Genomic DNA, 21,648 nt, shown 5'->3' on the forward strand with positions numbered 1-21,648 from the left:
TAGGAACCTCTCGAATTCATTGTTTTTAATAGCTGAGTAATACTCCATTGTGTAAATATACCACATTTTTTGAATCCATACCTCAGTTGAAGGACATCTGGGTTCTTTCCAGCTCCTGGCTATTATAAGTAAGGCTGCTATGAACATAGTTGAGCATATGTCCTTGTTATATGTTCGAGCATATTCTGGGTATATGCCTAGGAGTGGTATAGCTGGATCCTCAGGTAATGCTATGTCCAATTTTCTGAGGAAGCGCCAGACTGATTTCCAAAGTGGTTGCACCATCTTGCAGTCCCACCAACAATGGAGGAGTGTTCCTCTTTCTCCACACCCTCGCCAGCATCTACTATCACCTGAGTTTTTGATCTTAGCCATTCTGACTGGTGTGAGATGGAATCTCAGGGTTGTTTTGATTTGCATTTCCCTGATGACTAAGGATACTGAACATTTCTTTAGGTGCTTCTCGGCCATTCGAGTTTCTTCCATTGAAAATTCTTTGTTAAGCTTTATACCCCATTTTTTAATAGGGTAATTTGGTTGTCTGGAGTCTAATTTCTTGAGTTCTTTGTATATATTGGATATTAGCCCTCTATCAGATGAAGGATTGGTAAAGATCTTTTCCCAATTTGTTGGTTGTTGTTTTGTCCTATTGACAGTGTCCTTTGCCTTACAGAAACTTTGCATTTTTATGAAGTCCCATTTGTCAATTCTTGATCTTAGAGCATATGCCATTGGTGTTCTGTTCAGGAACTTTTCTCCTGTATATTTATAAATTCCCACAAATATAACCAACCTTCCTGCAACCGGTTCCAGTCCATTTGGAGGCAAAAGTCTCTCCAGCTTTAAATAAAGTCTCAAGACTGTTTAAACATAAGCTCTTCTTGTGCATTCAAAAATGTTTTATAAGTGTTGATGAATACCCAAAGGACTCTACTACGTGTAAAGACTAAACATTTCTGTAGCTATAGCAGTGTTAAATGAGATTGCAGTATGCTACTGACTAAAGGCTTTGCAACAACCTACAAGGAGTAGAGGTACATGTTTTTCCTACTAAACAATTCATTCATTCATTCATTCATTCATTCATTCATTTGTGTTCATCATGACAAATATAACTGAAGTATGTTAAGCTTGTAACCAAAAATCCCAGGCCAAATAGTATCATCTTTATCCAAAAGAGACCTGAGGCAGAGCCACTCTTCTCACTAGTAATTCGAGTCTTCAAGGGCTTGATGATTCGTTCTCTCTGAGTCAGGATGGCTCTCCGTGCCCCATCCCATTTCCCTGGACCTTGCAAACGGTATTGGTAAGGGGTACAGGGCCCAAAAAAGACTTCCATGGCCAGCACTGGATCCGAAAGAAACAGGCACAGGAGGTTGGGCTTCACCCCGGCCAGAGAGGCAATCTCATCCATGTACTCAATATGATCCACTTGGATTGTGTGCCTGGCTGTCTTCACATACCTTAACACACAGAGACAGAATATGCAAGATTTAGCCTCCAGCACTGGGCAGAAGCTTTAACTATTTCTACCTTAGAGGTAAAGAAATTGAGAGCGAGAAAACTTCCCTGAGAAACCCAGCACCACCCAGATGTTGAATAGAATTGAGGACACAGAATCCATGTTTCTCCCTCCCCCATCCCCCACATGTACCTTCGTCGCTTTTTGGCACTAGGATGTTGAACTGCAGACCACATTCTCAGTGATCTCTATCCTTTAAGGTACCTTTCTTAGAAGTGATTCTTGTGTATTCATTTATTCTCTCTCTCTGTGTTTGCGTGTGTGTGCGAGTGTGCATAAGTGTGTGTGCATAAGCGTTGCAGTGCACATGAGTGGAGGTCAGAGACAACCTCATAGGAACTGGAACTTTCTGCCAAGCCTGATGATATGAGTTTGATTCCAAGAACACATATAGTGAAAAGAGATATTTTTTTTTTAAATGAGAGATTTTGATGTAGGGAAACACTTAGCTGCGTGATGCATAGACGGGGTGGAGAGCTTGGTTTCTAATCCTCTCTGTATTTATTGTTAGCTAGAGATGGGTCACCAGATAGTCACTAGTGTGCTGGCCTCAGGTCTTCAAATGTACCTTAGCCTTAGGCCACTAGCAGGTAGGTAAGAAACATGGTTGTGGCAAAACTCAGAGACTATTGTCACATTGGGGAAGTTGGTTAAGCTTCCATGATAAGACCCTGAAAAAAAACACCGCTAAAGATGGAGTCTAAAGCGGTGGGTGCAATTGCAGATTTAATAAGAGCTGGAGAGGATAAACACCTCATTGATGTGGTCGTTCACCACAGGACTGGGCCAAGGAGCTAAAGGGTGTACTTGGTATAGGGAATGGAGAAGGACAAGACAGACAGGAAGAACAGAGTTAGAATGCCACACTAAGAATCCTGCCATCTCTTAGAAGTTTCCAAATGCTTGCCACTGCATTTTTATTTACCGTTTCTCCATAGCCTTTTTCCTTTGGTCGATGTCTGCCTTCATGGCCTTCACTGAGGGTAATTTGCTCAGCCCTGGAAGTGAAAATTCCATTAGGATTTGCAAGAATAAGGGCATGTGTAACTTAAAGACATGCTCAACATCCTTAGACAGCCGAGAAATGCAACTAAGAACTACTTTGAGATTTCATCTTGTACCTGGCAGAATGGTTAAGATAAATAACACGTGTTATAGCTCAGGAGAACATCCATCTATTGCTAATGGGAACACAAACTTGTAGAGCCAGTATGGAAATCAGTGTGGTGGTTCCTCAGAAAAATAGGAACCAATCCATCTCAAGATCCAAGCTATAGCACTCTTGGCATATCCCCAAAGGGGGTTTCATCACAAAGGAGGTTGCCCAAAAGGTCCCGTGGCAATCCCTAAATAACCCAGGTTTTTGCCAAGACTATTAGTTGTTCTTCACCCCAGCCACTAGCTCAACAATGTTCACTGCTGCCTATGTATAACAGACAGAAGATTAAAAGATTAAATCATGGAATTTTCAGGTAAATGGACGAAACTAGAAAAAAAATATCCTGAGTGAGGTAACTCAGACACAGAAAGACAAATATGATATGTATTCACTTACATGTGGATACTAGCCGTTAGGGTAATGATAATCCATAGAACCACAGAGGTTAGGTATAGAAAAAGGAAATAGAGAGACGGATAGATCATACTAGGAAAGGAAAATAAAATAGCTCTGGATAGAAGGCATGGCTGTAATGGGACGATCAAGTGAGGAGAGAGAGGGGAGCGGGAGACAAGGGAGGAAATTTGGAAGAGATTACGAAAAGTAAATGTAATTGGAGGGCTCTTAGGAAGCCTAGTACAGTAGGAGCTTCTCAAAGTAGATATACATATGAAGGAACTCTAAATGAAATTGCTTCCAAGTGTAACGTGGAAGACAAATCTCCAACTGGCCATCTCTTGTCACCATGTGAAGTTTCTAGTAATAGGATTGAGTTGTATCTAATTGAGTTGTTGGCCAAAAGGGTCCCATGGCAATCCCTAAATAACCCAGTTTTTTGCCAGGACTATTAGTTGTTCTTCACACACTGATGGCAAGGCTCCATTGCTGAAGACAACTCCATATAACCCATTGAATGTGGAGACGCTGAACTGGTGCCTACATAGAGCTGTCACCACTATGTGCAAGCGTTCATACAGAAAGGTACTCTGCACAAACCCAAAGAGAAACATAAACACCAGTCCAGCTACAAACTGTTTGATCTACAATGGTGTCCTGCTTCCACGACACGCTAGGACATTGGTAACACAAAGCTTGTGAGAGAAACCAACCAACACTGATTTGACCTAAGGCCCACACCATGAAAGGAAACCCATACTCAACAATGCTTGGGTGACCAAGAATCTGAGACTAGATAGCTTGGGGACCTAGGTTAAAACAAAATTCTACTGTTCTAAAAACAAACAAACAAAAACATAGCAATAACAATGACTCTTAATGACGTTTTGCTATAATCATAGATATGATCATGGTCAGCCATCATCAAGAGAAGCTTTCTTCTGCAACAGACGGGAGCAAGTACAGAGGCCCACAGCCAGACATCATGCAGAGAGTGTGAGGCCTTGGAGCAGCAGCCCCAAAAGGGATGTGTCCCTCAGGTCTCAGGGACTGTGTTGTAGAGGAGATAGAGTGTAATAGCCTTAGGGGACAGAGGCATCAAGCAAACAGACCCTCTAAATCCAGAAGAACGACACACATATAAACTCACAGAGACTGAGGCAGCATGCACAGGGCCGGCCCAGGTCTGTACTAGATGGGGTCCTAGAGCCAAAAGGAGAAGTAGACAAAAGCTACATCCCTAACTCAGAAGCAATTTCCAATTAATAAGCACTTGAAAATGAAATTTTATTTCCCTCCAAAGGAGTCTCACTGTGGAAACAAACTACTCTTAAGAGTAGGCTGCATGCCCTGCCATAGATGGCACACAGAAAACAAACTTGACAGCCTCTTTGCAGGTTCTTTATCTCTTAATGTAGTGACAGTACTTCTCTATTGTTAATAATAATAATAATAATAATGATGATAAAACAATAATAATAATAATTTGGTTTTCCAAGACAATGTTTATCTGAGTAACAGCCCTGGCTGTCCTGGAACTCACTTTGTAGACCAGGATGGCCCTTTAGCACACAGAGATCTACCTGCCTCTACCTCCCAAGTGCTGAAATTAAAGGCATACACCACTATGCCTGGCTTTTACTTTTTATTTTTAATTTTATTTATAACCTTTTTTCTCTCTTTTTGCCCTATATGTCCTTTACATACATATAATATGGGTTCCAGCTTAGTGTTTTTATGGAATTCCTTAGTGCATGAGCTAATAGGTGTCTGTTTCTTGTACCTTCTTTTGGGCTCTCCTCCTTTTATTTGTTTGTTTTGTCCAATTCTGATATGTTAGTTTCTGTTTTATTATTATATCATTATATCATATCATATCATATTATATTCCCTTAGAAGCCTTTTTTTTTCTAATAAGAGACACGAAGAAGGTGGATCTGGATTGCAAGGGAGGTCAGGAGGAACTGGGAAGAGTAGAGGGAGGGGCAACCATAATTAGATATATTATATAAGAAAAAATCTATTTTCAATAAAAGGAAAAAGGAGGATATGTTTAATCAGGAAGAGGAAACTGGTATGAAGAAAAAGAAGAGGTCACTTTAGGTGAACCACCAGGCCCCTCAGAGCCTTTGCGTACAGACCTTTGAACACCCGCACAGCCCAGCGAGACTGAAGCTCTGCAATGGGTAGGATGATGCCCAAGGGCTGGATGAGTCCAATGACAGCCAGTGTTGGCTTCTCCAGGTCCAGAGGGAACATCAGCTTATACAGGGACACTTCATTGTCAGTAACTGCAATCAGACCCTCAAGGAATGGAAAAGAAAAGCTGTATCCTGTGGCAAAGATGACAACATCAATATTTTCCTCCGTCGTGCCATCATCAAAAACAACTTCTGTTCCCGTGAACTCCTGCACGTTAGACTTCACTTGGACTTTTCCAGAAATGATGTGATTCGGAAGGTCATCACTGACGGTGGGATGCTGACTCAGTGGCCTGTGCATGAAAATAAAAATCTAAGCAAATCTAAGGAAGAGAGAGCAAGATATGGGAGAACGGACTGAAGCTTGCAATTCCCCTTGTCAGTTGTGTCTGCAAACACAGTGTGTGTGTGTGTGTGTGTGTGCGCGCACACACACATATATGCACATGTGTGCATGCATATGCGTGCAGCCATCGGTCAGAGAAGGATGTAAGGCATCTCACTCTATCAAGAGCTCTTATTCCCCTGAGATAAGGTTTTTACTAAACCTAAAATTTAAAGTTTTGGCTAGGTTGCCTGGCTATTGAGTTCCTGGATCTACCTGCCTCTTCCTCCTAAATTTGGGATTCAGGATGTGGTCATACCTGACTTTAAACTTTATTTTTCACATGGGTTTTTAACATTCAAACTCAGGTCTTCATGCTTTCACATCAAGAGCTCCTATCTACTGAGCCACGCCCTTCCCCCTGGAGTATATTCTGTATTCTGACTACTTAGTGGCCTTCTCAGCTCTACTTTTCTTCAAGTATTTTGTGTCATATTTTATCTTGAAAAATATGCATGTATCATATCATTCATTAAGATATTTCTCATTTACTTTTTTTTCTATAAAATATTTGCACTTTTTAGATTTTAAGGAAAAAAATGATGTTGGACTTTTGAAAGCAAGCCATAGGCTGTTTTTTTTAGTCTTTCTCTTTCCTCTTTTCTCTCAATTATCTCCAGGTAATTGTTGCTTGTAAGGAAATTAAAGTCTAAATTAGACGTAGGAATCATTTGTAGAATAAATGGGTAGCCACAAGGCCGTCTGACACCACAGCGCCTGCTCAGGTAGTTGTAAAACAGCTAAAGTCTTGCCTTGAGTAACTGGGCCCCAGGTACTGAACCCATTCTCCAGAGAGGAATTGTGACAGAGGGAGAGAGCAGAGACTACACATGCTGACTGTGTGCGTACTAGTCTCAGAATTCTAGTCAATGAAGTCCCATTGGAGGAAGCCATGTCACCTGACCACATTATCCAGCCAATCTTCTGTTTCAGGACAGAAGAGGCATCTTGTAAACAACTGAGAAAAGTTCTTCTATAGAGGTAAGATTCAGACTGAAAATAAAATAGAGAAGTGATTTATTATGATTATAAATAAAATATATAGTCAGGTCAGGAAAAGTAAGAATAAATAGTTCTGTGCTACATCCAGGGTTTTGGCATACGTTAACCTACCAAATATATGAGAGTGATTGCACTAGAACCGCAACATTGTCGTTTAGTGACCTCACAGCAATCATATTGTAGCCCAGTGCTCATGTGTGTGGAAATGCTGGTGTAAAGCAGGCTACTGTGTGTCTGCCCAGCAGGTGAAAGCCGACGTACAATTATGCACAGTATGCAATAGCTAGAAATGATAGTAACTAGCTTCCATGTATTTCCTTTACTACATGAACACTTAGTGTTATTTCTGCTTATGAATAAAAACATGACTGTCATCAGTATGCTGCATTGCACCAGCAGCCTTGTATACATAAGAGTGTGTCTTATGTTTGGTGTGAGGACATCTATAGGATGGAGTGGAGAATGACAGTGTAGGGCTACCTGGTTTCCACTCAGCCTGGGGATTTAGGGCTTCTGATTAGCATGTGTTGCTAGATTCCCCCCTTACAATCATCATGGGCAAATACATTCTTAAGTGATTAAATACTTATGCTCAAAAATATTTGAAAATTCCAAATGTACTGAGTAAAACTTGAAGAGTAGTTTTGCATTCTTCAGACAGGTGAGCCTATCTTTATCTTGCTTTTAAAAATAAATTATGAGAGAAAAGATGGACAGGTGTGATTTTTTTTTAAAATTTAAATCTTTGCATAATACAGCAGTGTCCCAAGCTAAATCAGTGGGAAATATGATCAGGGGAAATGTGATACGCATTATTTAAACATAGATTGGCTTCCATAATATTTCAGGAGTACCATGAAAAAGCATGTGTGTTTTAACTAAGAGGGATTTTGATCATTCAGTGTTTAATTCCAGAGGTTTTATGCATTTTCTGAAGTGACACTGTAGCCACTATTTAGCTCATATAAACTCCCTCATTGCTCCTAGAGTTTATGAAGGTGAACTACATTCAGGGATGTTTCCATTCACTAGCACTCGGACCACACAGCACCAGAAGGAATGAGTTGTAGCTTGATTGTTTTAATCCATCCATCCATCCATCCATCCATCCATCCATCCATCCATCCATCCTTGTATCCATCCATGTATCCATCCATCCATCCATCCATCCATCCATCCATCCATCCATCCATCCATCCATGTATTCATCCATGTATTCATCCATGTATGCATGTATCCATCCATCCATCCATGTATCCATCCATCCATCCATCCATCCACCCATCCATCCATCCATCCATCCATCCATCCATCCATCCACCCATCCATCCATCTAACACCAGAGGGAATAAGCTGTAGCTTTCTTGCTTTAATCCATCATTCCATTCATCCTTTCTTCCTTCAGTCCATCCATTCATCTGTCTGTCCACCCACCCACTCCCTACCCCTCATCCATCCATCCATCCATCCATCCATCCATCCATCCATCCATCCTTCCTCCCATCCATTTATCCATGTCTATCCATCCACTCACTCATCTATTTACCCCCATAGCCATACATCTTCCTTCTTTCCTTCCTTCTATTTGTCTGTCTGTCTGTTCACCTACCTACCCCCCATCCAATCCCCCATCCATCTACCATCTACCCACTCTCCATTCACTTACCCTTCCTTCTTTCCTTTATTCTTTCTTATTTTGTTTTGTGTCTTTACTTCTTTTTTTATCCACCTCTATAAACATTTAACCACACATAGATATTTATCTCTCTCATAAATACCTTTCTCCTTTCTCCTTTTTCTTCCTCTATTCTACTGAGTTACCAGCTCTGATTCTTCTCTGTTGTGGACCCAAGCTCACATGACTTTCTTTTCTTTTTATAGATTTAGGAGCCCAAGGTTGATATATTTTCTATCAGAATCTGTAGATCCATTGCAGTGTAGTCTCCAGTGCTGTACATGTGTAGACCAACAAAAGCCAGAGTGTGTTTCCTGTCTGCTACTTGTTCCTTGAGTGGAGCCATATTGGTACAATTTGCCTAAGGGTTTCATCTGTCTATGGGTTCAACTGGAGACACTCAAAACAACCCCAAGAGGTAATTGGGTAGAATTCTGAAGTAAGGCTTACTGAAGCAGGCTCACATGTTCAAAGAATATACTAGAGGAGATTACTGGAGGCTGCAGTGTATCCTGGTGGAACAAGATAAGAGATGACCCAGTGAGCAGGCTGGGCTGTGAAGTGTGTTGATGAGTTAAAGAAATTAACTTAAGTATGGGGTTTTAGTTTTCTGGGAAAAGACCTAAAGGCCTTTATAAATGCCTGGGGTTCTTCAAGACCCAATATCAGGCTAAATTGCAGGAGACAAAAACATACAGCTGGTCATATATAGTTCATTGAGGCAGAGAAAATGTGGAGAACTGAGACCCTTACATAAAGAGTGTCTGTGCATGTATGTGGTCAGTATTGTATCCTGGAGTCAGCAGCCCCCTTTCAATCTGGAAAACATTTTTCTTCTGTTCCTTAATTAAGTATTGAGTGTCTTCTATATTCTAATTTTCCATTGTTCTAGCAAGCATTTTTCCTGCTACCTGCCTTGGCTGTTAACTGGGAAATGATATTTTTAATTACCACAGACTAATTCCTTGTAGCTTTGAATCTCTTTATGATTGCTTTTTATTTTCATGCAAGACGACTTTTCTTCTCCACTCAACTTTCCTGCCCTGATTTTCCAATATATCATCTGTCTGGATTCTGGTTATTGACATAAAGAAGTTTGTCTTTTGTCACTTTCTACAAGCTGCCTTTGGTGACTGCAGGCACCTTGGGTGGCTGTTCTGCATGTGGCACAAGGTGAATGGGCCAACTCTGTGAACTAAGATGAAAGGTCCTAGAAAACATCCTTGTTCTTGCTGAACTATCCAGAGAAAGCCTTTGTCTCCTTCTTGGGTACAATCACCTCAGGTAGGATTCAGTTTATTCTTCCTCATCTACACTTCCTCAGTGCTAGGGCACTGCTTCAGGAGGAACTGATGCTGCCTTTTAGCTAATAGCACACCAAGCTCTTCCCAGGGTACACCACTGTTTTACCTTTGGGATCCTTAAAATTGATCTCTAGGTACTTATCTGACCTATGGAGAAGAAAGACTCATATACTGTTTGAAGCCTTAATGGATCCTTTTGCCTCTCGGCCCTAGACATTTAAAAATGTAGTCTTATTGTATGAGCCCTAAATCCTTAGTCTCGGTATACACTCGAAAGGGATAAACTCACTGCCATCAAGACCTATCCGCTCTCCTTGCTCATTGTCTAATTCGTGATAACCAAAAAATAAAGAACCAAAGTGCTGCTCCATGACTAATGAGTAAAAAACTGAAACATGTCTGCCTGTCTGTCTATCTATCTGATTCTCCAATCTTCGACTATGATACATACGTACAATGATATGTTATTCAGCCTTAGAATTGGGTGCTAGAACATCTGTCTAGTAGGTGTAAGAGTCTGTGTTCAAAGAGTCAATGTCAAGCAGCACATGAGCAGCACAAAGTGGACCTGATGGTTTAAAAAAAAAATCACAACATTGAGTGTGTTTGGGGTGTGCAGATCTGGCAGGAATTTCGGGAGGAGTGGATACTGTCAAAATACATTATAGGAAATTCTTTTAAAAACTAATAAAAATTAATAAAAAAAAAAGAAAATACTGCCATTAGTCACAGTATAATAAGCCTGAGAAATAGTATGCTATGTAAAATATGCCAGATACTAAAAAAAGGAATATCATATTATATTATTACATGCTGTATGTGAAAAAGTTAGAAGAGTAGAAATCACAGTGGCTGTTAGCAGGTCTTAGGGGTGGAGGAGAACATGGAGAGAAGTAGGCCAAAGGAAACGAAGTTGCAAGTGTGTGAAACAAATAAGTTAAGGTTCTGGTTCACAGCACTGGGACTATAGCCAACAACAGGATAGCATGAAGAATTTATATGCTTTTGCTAAAAGGTCTAGGTGAGATCATGAATGTTATGATTGGTCTCACTATAGTAACAGCTTCACTGTGTGTGTATAACAGAGCTTGCTAGACTCCTTAAAATTATGCAATTGTCTTACAAATGGACAGAATCCAAATTTTGGCCCACGTTCCATCCCTATGTGCCTTGGCTTCTGCCTGTGATCCTCTTGCTGACTCTGTTATGGTGCCTGGTTCTCTTCTGTTCCTCCCTTTGTAACTATCCCCTTCCTAGCTCAAGAATGATTTGCTTGGGAATCTTCCTATAGTCTTTTTGCCTGGAAAACTTTTCATGGTGGCTCCTCCTTGCCCTTTAAGTCTTAACTTAAACCTTAGAATTGCTTTGTCCACCATCCTACAAGTGGATCCACCTAGGTCTACCCCTAGACAGCCTATACCACATCCTGATCCACTTTCTCCATAGTTCTAATGACATTCCATAGATTTAAAAGGCACTCATCATAGAATGTAACATTTTCATCCACAGCATAAGAGAAAGTCACTCAATATGTTTTAGTGAACAAGTCAATACATATCACATTCTTTTCTCCCTTCTGAAGAAACGCATGAACGGGGTGGGGACACTGTATAGTTAAGTCCATAAGTCCTAGCAGTGTAAGGATAAAGACTTGAGTTTCATCTCCAGTACCTTCATCAACCTGGGCACTTCAGTGAGTTCCTACCATCCCAGCTGTGAGAAGGAGAAGGCAAGAGGGTCCTGGGAGATGCTGCCCAACTAGTCCCACTGAATCGGTGCGCACCACATTCATTGAGAGATCCTGTCTCTGATAATTAGATAGAGAGTAATTTCTCAGGATGTCTGACATCAAGTTCGGGCCTCCTCATACACTTACACACAAACATGTATGTACAGCACACACACACGCACACACACACACCCTTGGAGACCATAAGTATTTATATAAGAAAGAGAATATTTGTTTACCTTTGCTAGAATAATATATAAGACTGGGTAATTTATAAAAGTGTGTAACATTTATTGATTTAGATGAATCATAGAGACTCAGTGTCAAGGGGTCACATCTAGTGAGTACCTTCTTGGTGCTGGGGATGCTGCATAGTCTGAAGTGGTATGAGAAACCACATGAGAAGACAGGGCAAAACCTCTAACTCAGTTGTCTCTTCCTCTTCTTGTAAGAACCCTGAGCTCTCCTATGGTCCTCATCCCTATGATGTCATCTAATTTCAGTTACCCTTGATGGTACCACATCAACATAGCTTTGAAATATGAATTTGAGGATAAGTATCCCATAAATGAATTCTGGGACACCTAACTTGTTTGAATATTTCTTCATTGTATTTATTTTTTCTTATCTCACCTAACTCCTGATCCTACTCTATCTTTTGCTTGTTAACTAAAAGCTACTAACAAATTTTGAATCAAGGAAGCTTCATGGGTTAAGACTTGGAGTCATAGGGGTACTCTTACAGAGGGAGGATCTCTTAGGTAGCCCCCCTTTCATGAGACCTTCACTGAAGCATCTACCCCAACCTCAATGAATGAAGCTCATTCTCCCCAACCTGACTATTTCTAATTTAGACCTAGATGCACCCTGCTCTGACATCCACCATGGCATCTCACATTGCTTTTGCACAAACCTATGTCTGTGTCTTCTCTGACCTGTACAGTTAACATCCATTGAAAGGAGGAGCGTTCTATTGCTTTTTGTCTGAATTTTCAATGTACAGCCATCAAGTGTTAACTGACTAATGACTAGATGGGAATGTACAAATTGTGCCAAGAAGCACATGCACATTTGCATGCAGTGATATATGTTATACAGTTTTGATTGCTTTACACTCTTAAGGACATAAGATCAACCAGGAGCCAAAAGTTGACTTGTCTTCAGAGCAAAAAGCCCGTCATATCTACACACAATTACCCACACCAAGCCCTTTGTCACCTGTGCTGTGGCTGCAGACCATAATGTGCATGGTTGAATCTTGAGTTCAGTATCTTCTCTAGGTACTTATTTACTGCTTCTGTAGTTAATATCTTCTGGAGAAAGCTATGGAACCGAGTGAAAAATGAAGTATCCATGGGATAGCCATTATTCCAAACACGGTGTAAAATCCACGATCCTCGTCTGGTGCTGAGGAATACCTAGGATGCAGAATTACAGCAGAAGACAGAGGACTGTTTACCTACTGTACTGTTCAAGTGTTAGCCATTACCCCTGAAGAATAAAAGGCAAAGTACTGTGCAGTGAGCACCATGCTGTGCTTGGCCAGAACTTTTACTGAGTCCTAGAATAAAAACTGCTTATATGATATCACATTTATTAATGAAAACTAAAACGTAATTCACTTATCTACCTGTGACTGAAGTATCATATTAAAAATACTCCTGGATATTGACATAGCTATACTTCATATGGAGATAAGGATTTGAATGTGTAAGTTAATTACCATAATAATTTCTTGGAAACTCTATATTGTTTCTCTGAAATAAATTTGTGGAAAATATCTTACTAGGTAAAAGTAACCCAGACTCAGGAAGACAAATACCACATGTTCTCCCTCATATGCAGATCCTATCAAGAAAAATCAGATTAGCTATGGAATGTCATGCTTTATCTAGTGCTCTATGTTTAGGTCCCTTGGTAAGTCATTTACTTGCCTGTCCCCATTGTTAGTATAAGGGGTTTATTTTACATTCATTTTCTACACAGAATGAATTTAATCATCCTGAGGGTGGGCCCTTAGATTTCTTCACATTTCTTTTCTGGCTAAACTTTCATTCATGGTGCCACCTGTAAGTGCCCAGGATCCCACTGGTAGAGTCAAAATTAGTGATCGCCAACAAACCTGTTTTGCTACACAACTGAGTTCCACGGCAATATCCACACCAGAATTCCCAATGCCAACCACTATGATTCTCTTTCCTACATAATCCTCAGGACTTTTGTACTCCCGGCTGTGGAAATAACTGCCTTCAAACTTCTCAATGCCTGTGGCAGAAGAGAATAATTTGTCATTGTGGGAAAACTTTCACATCTTAACACAGAGAAGAACGCTATGTTCTGAATGACATGAAATGAAATCTGAGTCAGCTGAACATAGTCCTTAAATGTCCTTTATCTTTAAGGGAGCTTAGGTAACAGAGGACTAAGCCCAGAATTAGAGTCCATGGGCTCGAAATATAGACTGGTGATCTTATAAAGTATTTATGAAATAATAGAACTATCTGTCTTGACTGTAGATAAATGGAAGATGTTATAAAGCACCATGATCTGATGTTATTCATTATTGTACTACTTTCACAGTCCTAAGAAAAATAACAAAGCAATGTGGGTGCTGGGTGTTGTACTGCTTCACAGTTCTCTAGGATTTAGGCATCTTCGCTTCATTGGTTTCTCCTTGGCCTTATGTGCCTGATACCGGTACCTGATGCTGTACTTGGCTTAGCTGCATGCTTCATAAAACCCCCAATCTGTCTGAAATTGCCAGGCCGTTCCCTGTGAACTTGTTTATGTTTCTCTATAGGGAGTGCCTCTTTTCCAGGTAGCATCAACCAGAAAGTCGATACAATAGCTCATTGTGTAATCTTTAGATTATCTCATACGTAGAAATACTTTTCTGAATATTTTGCATTTTAACACTCAAAAACCAGGGACTGTTATTTTACAGATATTTGTGTTGGTATGCAAAAAGACTATTTTTATTTGCCTAAGGTAACCTTATTTACTTTGTCTCCATTTTTGTTTTACACAATAGAAAGAACTTGAAATATAAAATATTTTCTAATTGATTCCTGGTGGTAATTTGATGGAAATAGAAGGTCAAGAGTAAGGGGAGGGGATTAGTTAGGGGGATAGAGAGCTGAGGTAATCCTCCTTGAGATGGGTATCACACAGAATTACAAGGGAGCGATAAACTGCGCCTTTGGCTTTATTAGCCAATGAAAACCAAAGATACGGAAGGAAGATATCTATCATCTTCACACCCAGACTGCAGGTGAGTAAGAAATGCTGAGAGCTAGAGAAATACTCATTTCCAGAAATAAGCTCCTTCAATTGGTTATCCATACCAAGTTGCCAGCCTTAAACTATATGTGTGTGTATGTAAATATATGTAAAATATATATTATATGTGTGTGATGGATATATATGATTTATATATTACATATATCAATAATAATTAAAAAGGCCATGTCTTTGAGAGGGAGCAAAGAAGGATACATGGAAGTAGTCGGAGTGACGAAAGGAGAAAATAAATAATTATATTTTACTTAAAAATTAAAAATAAACTCATGATAAATAAATATGCTGAAGTTCTTTCCCCATATGCTAAGATTTCTAAATTTATGGATTTGCCAGCTGTTGGCTTGTTATTTGTCTTTGTGCTTCATTTTTATTAATTTTACTTTCTCTGGAATAGGCTGAGATCAAATAAATGGATAAAACTGAAACCATTTGAATGTGGGCTGCCTTACATTATTCATTAGAAGCTGTATACAATGATAATAAGCAAAAAAGTGTGGGTCATTGTGTCTGCCTGCTTTTGTAGTTCAATGGTTTATATTTCTTGTTAACAGAGGATGCACACTTTGCTACTGAGGGATACCAGGGATAATTCACTGAAGCGTAATGAAACTTAATAATGTTTATGCCCACTCCTTTCTGCCTGTAAGTCATCTGGAAAATGTGTCTCTACTAGATTCTTCATGACTTACCTGGGAAGGACTTGAGTGGCAGGTGGGGGTCTGTGTGATGGCCGCTGCAGACCAGAATACCATCAAAGATCAGGCTTTCCTGTTTTCCATTTGCCTCCACGACAACATCCCATTGTCCGTGGACACTGAAGTCTGGACGCTTTCTCACGCTCCTCACTGTGGTCTGAGAATAAAGGGTGGAAGCACAGGTGACTCACTTTACAGTTCCTGGTGAATCCTCCTCTTTGAGTCCCACAAATCCTGACAGGACACTTATCTAAGGATTTCACACCAGAAGTTCCTGGTCCCCCCACAGGAGGATCACTGTTGAGGGTATTTTCAATATATTAGGGATATTTCAGTAGAAACAGTTAAGGCTTTGTGAACTATTGGGGTGACTGGAGTCCACAGAGTTAGCGTCCTCCTAGGAAGGCTGCCATATGCAGGGAGATAATAATTCTTCATGTTTTCCTTCTTTAGCACAGGCTTGTCCATTTGATTCAGTCCTGGGTTTTGAATTTTAAAAAAATTAAAATTGCATCATGGAGCAAAAATGGGTTTGTATGTTTGAGTCATAATGCTGATCATAGATAGGAAGAAGGTAGAAAATAAATAAATATTCTTTGTATGATATGAGCCTTCTTTTTGTTCTATAAGAAACATGGTTTGGCTCAATCACTATTGCTCTTATTCTAAGTTTATAAACATTTGGATTTGTGTCTTACAAAGAGGGCTGTGCCATTGCAATGTAATATCAGAATAGGTTCTGATGAGCAAGTCTTCCAGCCTCAAGGGAAACTGTCAATGTATTTCAATCTGTGATGGTTTTCTGATGTAGGAAGCTCCCTGATAACCTCTTCTTCATCTGGGAAAATCAGAAGGTGCTGGATATAACTCTTGCATGTCCCTAGGTGAGTATATTTGTCCACATGCATGCGCACAGACACACACACACACACACACACACACTCATACACACACACACACACACTGCAATGTTTCACCTTAAATCGAATGTAATCCAGAAGGCTGAAGCGCTCGGCGTACATCCTGAAGTAGTCCATGAGTTTGCAGTTGTGCATGTAGTTGGGAAAGTGATCAGGGATGGGGAAATCACTGAAACACATCATCTCCTTTGAAGTGTTGATGGTCACAGATCTGTAGATGCTAGGCATTTTCTCTGAAGGGCTTTTCTGCAAGAAAAATCCCTTAATACGATGAACTTTGTAATTACAAGGCAATAAACTATTTTTAAGTGTCTTCAGGTATAAAAAAGTAGAACATTGCCTTTTATAGATTGTCAAACATCTGCCAATGTTTACCCCCTTAGTCCATATATTTTCTAGAGGGCAAAACAAATAAACAAAACCCTCTACACATCACATTGAATCAACAACAAGTCTTGTGTCTGTCTCCTCAGCCAGAAAGATGGATGTCAGAAAAGACAATAATGTCTTTAAAATGACAAAATCAAAATAATTGCCTAGATTTCAAAGTCCAGTAAGAATCCCCTTAAAAGTGCACATGGAAAGCACTTTGAGGTGAGCATTTTGGGGAACTGCCGGCCATAAAGGCTGCACAAAGTGTGAAGAGCTGGTGCATTCCCAGACACGGCCTGTTCCTACAATCTCCACACGCCCTGTGTAGATGGGGCTCATGCAGCTTCACGCAACAGCTCTAACAAACAGACAGCAAATTTAATAATACCAGCAGTACCCATATTATGTAATGTAAGGTAAACCCTTTCTTTTTCTAAAGAAGCAAGATTTTTTATATGTATAAATTAAAGGAACTACCAATTAAAGTATGTAACAACCATAATCTTATAAGCATATCAGTAAACATTTGTGTATATGATAACACTGCTAAGTGGAGTGCAATAGATGTCGACCTGTATGATAAATGATATTTAAATGAGACGAATGGCTACATGCTCATGAATCTTGATGCCGTTTGACATAATATATTTATCTTATTATTGAGGATCTTTGAAATTAGGCACATTAGTTTAGGTTCTTTTTGGTCTATTCTCAACATAGCAGGATGGTCCTTCTGCAACTTAAGAAAGCTGCTCTCTTCTGTGACCTCAGTATCTGTCAAGTCCTTACTAGAGTCTAAACTGACTGACAAACCCAGCCGCCCACGTCCCTCAGACCCACATCCTACCTTTCTTTCCTTAGGCACTACAAGCCAACCACATGAGCTTTCTGAGTCTCCCTACCACGCTAGGCATGTTCCCACCTCGTAGATTTGTACCCAAAATTTCTACTAAGCCCCCATTCCCAGATAATCTCTCAGGATAGCTTTTCAGTTTTGAAATCTTTGTTCCCACATCACTTTATGTTGAAGATGTCACATACTTGAATTATCTTTTCAACCGTCATCTCCTGCTGGACTTTTTGCAATATGCTCACTGATATTAACTATACTATTTATTTCATTTTCTTCTCCTCATATTAGTGTCGAAGCTCCCTAACACTGAGGATTTTGCCTTCGTATCTAATAGTATACTAGTCAACTATAAAAGTCCTTTGTACAAAGTAAGTATTCAAAAAGATTCACTGACTGAATGGACTCTCGAATTAAGGAAGAAACAGCATGTATATTGATATTTAAAATGAGAATGTTAAAGTAGTCCTTGGGAAAGCCCCACAGGCTGTAAAGAGGTATTTGAATCATGTCAGTATCATGTGGGAAGGTGTTGGGAGTGAGTGGGAATCCTTCTTGGATACTCGATTGTTTCAGGGGCTCAAAGAGGAGACTCTTGTGAGACATTTGTACCGACTACTTTGTCAGAACAACTGCTGTCCACAGGAATTAAGAGATCTTGTATTTTAGCTGTTGATATGTATTGAATGGGGCTAAAACCCAAAACCAATAGAAGAAACTTAACGCATTGATAAAGATCGCCACAGTGTCACAAGACTGCCCTTGGTTAGTGATCAGAATGATTCTGTAGGATCAGCAGAACTGGAAAGTATTGACCATAGTCCTGAATTTCACAGGTATGTCCAGTAATTGATGATCAAAGCACCAAAGAAGATGGCCACTTGGAAACTTGAGCCTCTTCAGCATTTAGCACTATGTTTGCATCCTTCAAGGTACTACATCTCTTGCTACTTAGAAATAAAAAAATAGCAATTGCCTGTAAAACACACATGCACACACAAATGCTCAGATGCATACATACATGCACACACACAAACACACACGAGAGAGAGAAAGAGAGAGAGACAGAGACAGAGAGACAGACAGAGACAGATAGACAGAGAGAGAGACAGACAGACAGAAAGAGAGAGACGGACAGAGAGAGAGAGAGAGAGAGAGAGAGAGAGAGAGAGAGAGAGAGAGAGAGAGAGAGACCTATGTACCTCTACTTTGCCCTGGGACATTTAAGAAAAGATAGCATTCAGGTATTACCTCAGGACAGAAGATCAAATCACCTAGTAGAGGGTCAGCAATGGATCACCATCCAATCCTACAGTCAAAACCTATGGCATCCCTAACTTTGAATAACAGCACATCTAAACAATTAAGAAAAGAATGTTAGCCACCACCCTCCTACTAATGTCTAATATTTGTGATGGCCACAAGGGCTTTTAGCTGCCTGAATACAATCTTCCAAGCTTCATTTCTCATCCAAAGTTGACATGTATCTACAGATTTCCTCACTCAGTGACTTAAGCACAAAGATCAGGGTCACTAAATGACCCTGCTTGTGTGGTGTGCTTTATGTTTCCTATATCTGTTTAAAGTGTTTCCTTTTCCTGTTTAAACTGTTTAAATTGTTATAGCTGCTTTTAGAAAGAGTACATAACGTCAAATAAAATACAAATATACTTGAAATTTCCACAGGCCTCCGATGTCATCACTTCTTTCAAAGCAGGTGGGCTCCAGGTCTTCATCCAAGCAACACTTGATGGCTCCCAGGCCACTGATCCCAGCTCCAATCACAGCTATACGCTTCTTGGCCATGGTGCTACCACTGATGGGTAAACATTGAGAATTCTCACTACCATCAAATCCATTGAAACAAGATTTCTTTGTCATAAAGACCTATTCTAAATTCTTTTAATTACTTTTATTAGTAGATATATTGATACCTGCCTCAGATGGCAGTAAAGCTATAGCACACAAAAAAATGCACACATGTCTGTTTCTTCTGTCTGCAAAATTTTATTTACAGTCTGACAGAGAAACACAGATGTGTAGTTTTAGGCTGTTTCATAAATGCAATAACAGCATTACACCATGTGTATAGGCAGGCAGCACAGGAGAGGCAGAGGAAATGCAAGAGATGCAAAGTTAGCTAGATGTAAAACTAGGAAGGTATGTGTGTGTGTGTGTGTGTGTGTGTGTGTGTGTGTGTGTGTGAGCACGGTGTGGTATGGTTGTTGTTTTATAGAGTATGCATGTGTTGACATTCCAGAATGAAGAAATGTTCCTACCTACCTAAATGATGGTAGAAAAATGAAGAAAAAACCAGCATGAATGTGCAGAGCTAGAAGCTGTCTGGTTCAATATGACAGAGACTGAATAAGGTCTATTATATGCCAAAACTATGGCCATGTGTGACCTTTAACAGAGGAATTTCAACAGCATGCTGGGGGTAGAAAGTATTTGAGGAGAAAATAATACTGGTGACAGTAGATAGTAAGCAATAAATACATTCCATAAATACTTACAGAAGAAAAGTTAATTGCATGTGATATATTCTTCTCTTTTTAAATGACATTATGAAAGCTGAGAGATATAATTGCGAAAATTATAGAAACTGTTATCCAGAGTGATGGCATATCAATGTTTAGTATTTCAGAGCCATAGGCACATTCATTTACTTACCCTTTTTATATATTATTCAAACTGTGGATTGACTCAAACTGTGGACTAGGTACTGTAATTGCTGCAGAGGCCACAGAAGAAGATCACACACAGTCTTTGAACTCAGAGGCTGCAGCCTAAAGGAAGAAAGAGGTGCAAAGGAAGGGGAGATACCACATGGTGATGAATGTTAAGGCAGGAGCATATGGTGTTTCAGTCTCACTGAGCCACCTCAAGACTGTTACATCATGTTCTTTTCAGGTAAAAATGCCCTTTGCTGCAAAGACTGGCCCCACTATCCTCTTGATCTTCCTCCTGTGTTAGGTCTCCTCTGAGCATAGTTAATTAAGCCCTTCCTCCTCCGTAACCATGGCGACTTGTGTAGATCTCTTGTTACAGTTACAACAACACTCCTTTATTGCAGTTTTGTCTTACTGTGGCTGAGCAATAAACTCTTTGCAACATTTGAGATTTATTAGATGCCATGGCTGAAATCTAATAAATGTCTATGGGCTGAAAAGAATGAGTAAATTAATTTCTTAACCTCCCTTTTAAGCTTGTTTCCATGGTTAGAAAGTACTATGCCATCTATTATAATCAGATAAAATATATTAATGACTATCTCAAAGTTCGCCTACACGAAACTGAATATTATTAGGAAAAGTGAAGGTACCAACCCTTGGAAAGGAGGAAACTGACGTTTAGTTTGGACTTCTTAATGAAGATAGAGATGTCGTTCCTCCCATGCTCTTGAAGATAAAGCCAAATCCACAGCAACTTGAAGTCTTTTATAGCTGATGGAATTGACTAATGTATAATCCCTTCCCATGACTCTTCTAATTTGGATTAGAAAATGTCATGGACATATTAGGGAAGGGACTATATCTAATGGAGGTATTTATAGTTATCAACTGAGACTGGTCTAAACTGCATTTTAATGCTAACTGACACATTGTAAAGATGATCTAATCGAAATAGTTTTCGTCAGCCAGGGACAGAATAATAAAAATTAGGAAATATAATCAATGTTGTTATTTAACTGTCCATAGTCCAGATGTTTCTTTTTGTCACTTTAAATAGTTTTGGACTAAGCAAACATGGTCCACGAATTAGTGTTCACTTCTTAATACTTGTAATTTAACTTTTATAAAAAACCAAACAGCTTGTAAATTACAAGCAATATGCTAAATAATAAATCGAAACCTCACTGTTCTCAATTTTTAAGTGTCAAAATACCCATGACAAAAATTGAATGTTTTCTGAGCTAAAAAGATACTCATGATTATACCTCTGAATCCTTGTAAGGAGGAGGATTATGTAGGAGGAGGATCGCTGAGGATCGCTGAGGATCGCTGAGGATCGCTGGGATCGCTAAGGATCGCTGAGGACCGCTGAGGATCGCTGAGGACCGCTGAGGATCGCTGAGGACCGCTGAGGACCGCTGAGGATCGCTGAGGATCGCTGAGGATCGCTGAGGATCGCTGAG

General features: G+C 39.8%; 1 protein-coding gene across 1 annotated transcript; it reads right to left on the bottom strand.

The window, feature by feature from the left end:
* Window positions 1–1,087: 1,087 nt before the first annotated feature.
* Window positions 1,088–19,316, bottom strand: LOC114614939 (dimethylaniline monooxygenase [N-oxide-forming] 5-like). The gene is made up of 8 exons (XM_028760547.1): window positions 19,182–19,316; window positions 16,346–16,534; window positions 15,363–15,525; window positions 13,496–13,638; window positions 12,592–12,791; window positions 5,219–5,571; window positions 2,448–2,520; window positions 1,088–1,463 (listed from the first exon to the last, which is right to left on the bottom strand). The coding sequence occupies exons 1-8, from the start codon at window positions 19,314–19,316 to the stop codon at window positions 1,088–1,090; spliced, it is 1,632 nt and encodes a 543-aa protein (XP_028616380.1).
* Between the last annotated feature and the right edge of the window lie 2,332 nt (window positions 19,317–21,648).

Source organism: Grammomys surdaster, unplaced genomic scaffold (assembly GCF_004785775.1).
Source record: "Grammomys surdaster isolate TR1022 unplaced genomic scaffold, NIH_TR_1.0 130, whole genome shotgun sequence".
Classification (NCBI taxonomy): domain Eukaryota; kingdom Metazoa; phylum Chordata; class Mammalia; order Rodentia; family Muridae; genus Grammomys; species Grammomys surdaster.

Coding starts and splice junctions, on each gene's coding strand:
- LOC114614939 (XM_028760547.1), bottom strand. CDS start 19,316: ATGGCCAAGAAGCGTATAGCTGTGATTGGAGCTGGGATCAGTGGCCTG. Junction 2,521..5,218: donor GGCTGTGCGGGTGTTCAAAG/GTCTGTACGCAA, acceptor TTTCACTTCCAG/GGCTGAGCAAATTACCCTCA. Junction 1,464..2,447: donor AAAAAGGCTATGGAGAAACG/GTAAATAAAAAT, acceptor CTGTGTGTTAAG/GTATGTGAAGACAGCCAGGC.